General features: G+C 41.6%; 1 protein-coding gene across 5 annotated transcripts in view; it reads right to left on the bottom strand.

Moving 5' to 3' along the window:
- Nucleotides 1-226: 226 nt before the first annotated feature.
- wdr47a (WD repeat domain 47a) overlaps nt 227-2,268 on the bottom strand; it is a 24,081-nt gene continuing 22,039 nt past the window's right edge. For 3 of the 5 annotated variants that reach the window (XM_014192038.2, XM_014192037.2, XM_014192036.2), the window contains exon 17: nt 227-2,219. In XM_014192038.2, coding sequence (XP_014047513.1) covers nt 2,077-2,219 — 143 coding nt within the window. In that variant the 3' untranslated portion in view covers nt 227-2,076. The remainder of the gene's footprint in view (nt 2,220-2,268) is intronic. The other 2 variants (XR_001327843.2, XM_014192039.2) reach the window with 2 other exon arrangements.

Raw genomic sequence — 2,268 nt, 5'->3', positions numbered from 1 at the left:
CGTTCCACAGGTGCATGTTCATTAATTGTTTATAGTTCATTGAACAAGCATGGGAAACAGTGTTTAAACCCTTTACAATGAAGATCTGTGAAGTTATTTGGATTTTTACAAATTATCTTTAAAAGACAGGGTCGGGAAAAAGGGACGTTTCTTATTTTGCTGAGTTTATGATATCATGATTTCACTGTATTACGAAGGACATCACAGATCACACAAGTTCAGTATGAAATGTCAAAGAGGATTTTATTTAGATACCACAGCAGCGACCACACTTCAATAAGCTCTATTCATTTCTCTTAGTCACTTAAAACAAGGTTTAGAAAAGCTACATACCGGAACCACTATCTAATTTCATATCAACAGAAAATGATGCCTATATTACAAGAACATTTTAAAATAATAAAAGATAAAATAAATACATCTATTTATTAGTTTGGCCTTTTAATTCAAAATGAGAAACTGTACACAAAGCCTAAAACTCAAGCCTGCATTTTGATCAAACAAATCAAACAAAACTGTATTAAATGGTGTCTAGTGACAAAGTGCAAAATACAGAAACTGAAAGTAAGAAATGCAAAACACCCTTAATACGGGTTTATAATTTTCTAAGATATTGTCCATAAGCTACTCCCTTTTGAAATAGGCAGAGCCTGCCATCTAGGTAGCAACCAGTAACATTGCAGATGAAAGTAAAGCCATGCTACAGGGAGTGTTGCTTAACTGTACGCTGAAGCTGGCCAAGCCAAAAAGTAGACCTGTTATTCCCTTCCATGTCGATATCAAACAACTATTTTATTTTTCCTATTTGCAGGCAAGCCATAGCAAGAAACACCATAACAACTGTCTGAAGACAGCATTTTGCACCAAACACTAATTCAACATTAAAAACGTACAAGCAAATGTACACATTTTTGTCTCCGATATTTACAAGCCGAAAGCAGAAATGCGGTGGGCAGACTTGCACAGTAACGTTAGACATGGGAAAGTCCCACAGTAGTAGTAGTACTGACAACAGCTAAGCACCCGATAGCTAATTGATCGACCAAAGCAACAGATTCAACTCCGGCAAGGAGCACCTGATATACTGAGACACACACTGACATATTGTCAGCAGTTTAGATCACAACATTGTTGCCTTGGTTTCTTCTCAAATAATAGCAGCATAGTAACACACGCTGTAACAAAAACACTGACTGCAAATTAATTAGGAATGTCAATTTGTTCTTGAAAAGATCTCACAGATAACTTAAACTTTTTGACCTGAAATGGAGAGGGACCCACATGGGTTTCTGTATTTGGAGACTGGATAACTCAAGGCACCATATGAAACAATGCACTATAGCAAAACAGCCATCTCCTTATTCAAAACATGATGGAGTAGATGTATCATTTGTAGATGAAAATGTGAAGAGTCATGGGACAAGTGGAGGAATGGAGTGATAGAGCGAAGGAAAGGGTCAGTTGGTGCACTTTTTCACTCTCCCCATTTTACACACACACACACACACGCACAGACACACACACACACACACACACACACACACACACCTAGGGGATGCATTGCTAAAGTGAGAGTTGTTCACAGAAGCAGTGATGTTGAGGGGAGCTGAGCAGGATACAAAATCAAACCTAAATACAGCTAAAAGATACCCACAGACAGCCACACAACCAAATGTACAGCGGGACAAACTGTCCTGTTTGTTGCAAGAGGAAAAAGAGTAAGGAAAAGGGTGCATGTGTGTGTCTAGGTTGTGCATTACGGGTTATGCATGTCCACTATATGTGACTTAGGGGGTTGTGTTTGTGTGTGTGCATGTTAGGGTTTGTGTGTTTTAGGGGTTGTGTTGCGTGAGTGTGTGTCTGTTAGGTGTTGTGTGACGGTACGGTCAGTGGAGGAGGAGAGGAAGGACAGGTCGTGTGTGTGTGTGTGTGTTAGGGGTTGTGTGTCCAGAGTGTGACGGTACGGTCAGCGGAGGAGGACAGGAAGGACAGGTCATGTGTGTGTTAGGGGTTGTGTGTCCAGAGTGTGACGGTACGGTCAGCGGAGGAGGACAGGAAGGACAGGTCATGTGTGTGTTAGGGGTTGTGTGTCCAGAGTGTGACGGTACGGTCAGCGGAGGAGGACAGGAAGGACAGGTCATGTGTGTGCCACCTGCACTGGATCACCTTGTCACCGTGCTCCCCTACCAGAGTCAGGGGCAACGGCTTCGTCAAGTCACCTACAGAGACAAACACACATTTCAATATATTGTGAGTACAAAGGGCCCA

The sequence above is a fragment of the Salmo salar genome, chromosome ssa03 (genome assembly GCF_905237065.1).
Source record: "Salmo salar chromosome ssa03, Ssal_v3.1, whole genome shotgun sequence".
Taxonomy (NCBI): Eukaryota; Metazoa; Chordata; class Actinopteri; order Salmoniformes; family Salmonidae; genus Salmo; species Salmo salar.
This window is presented reverse-complemented; position numbering and strand designations above follow the sequence as displayed.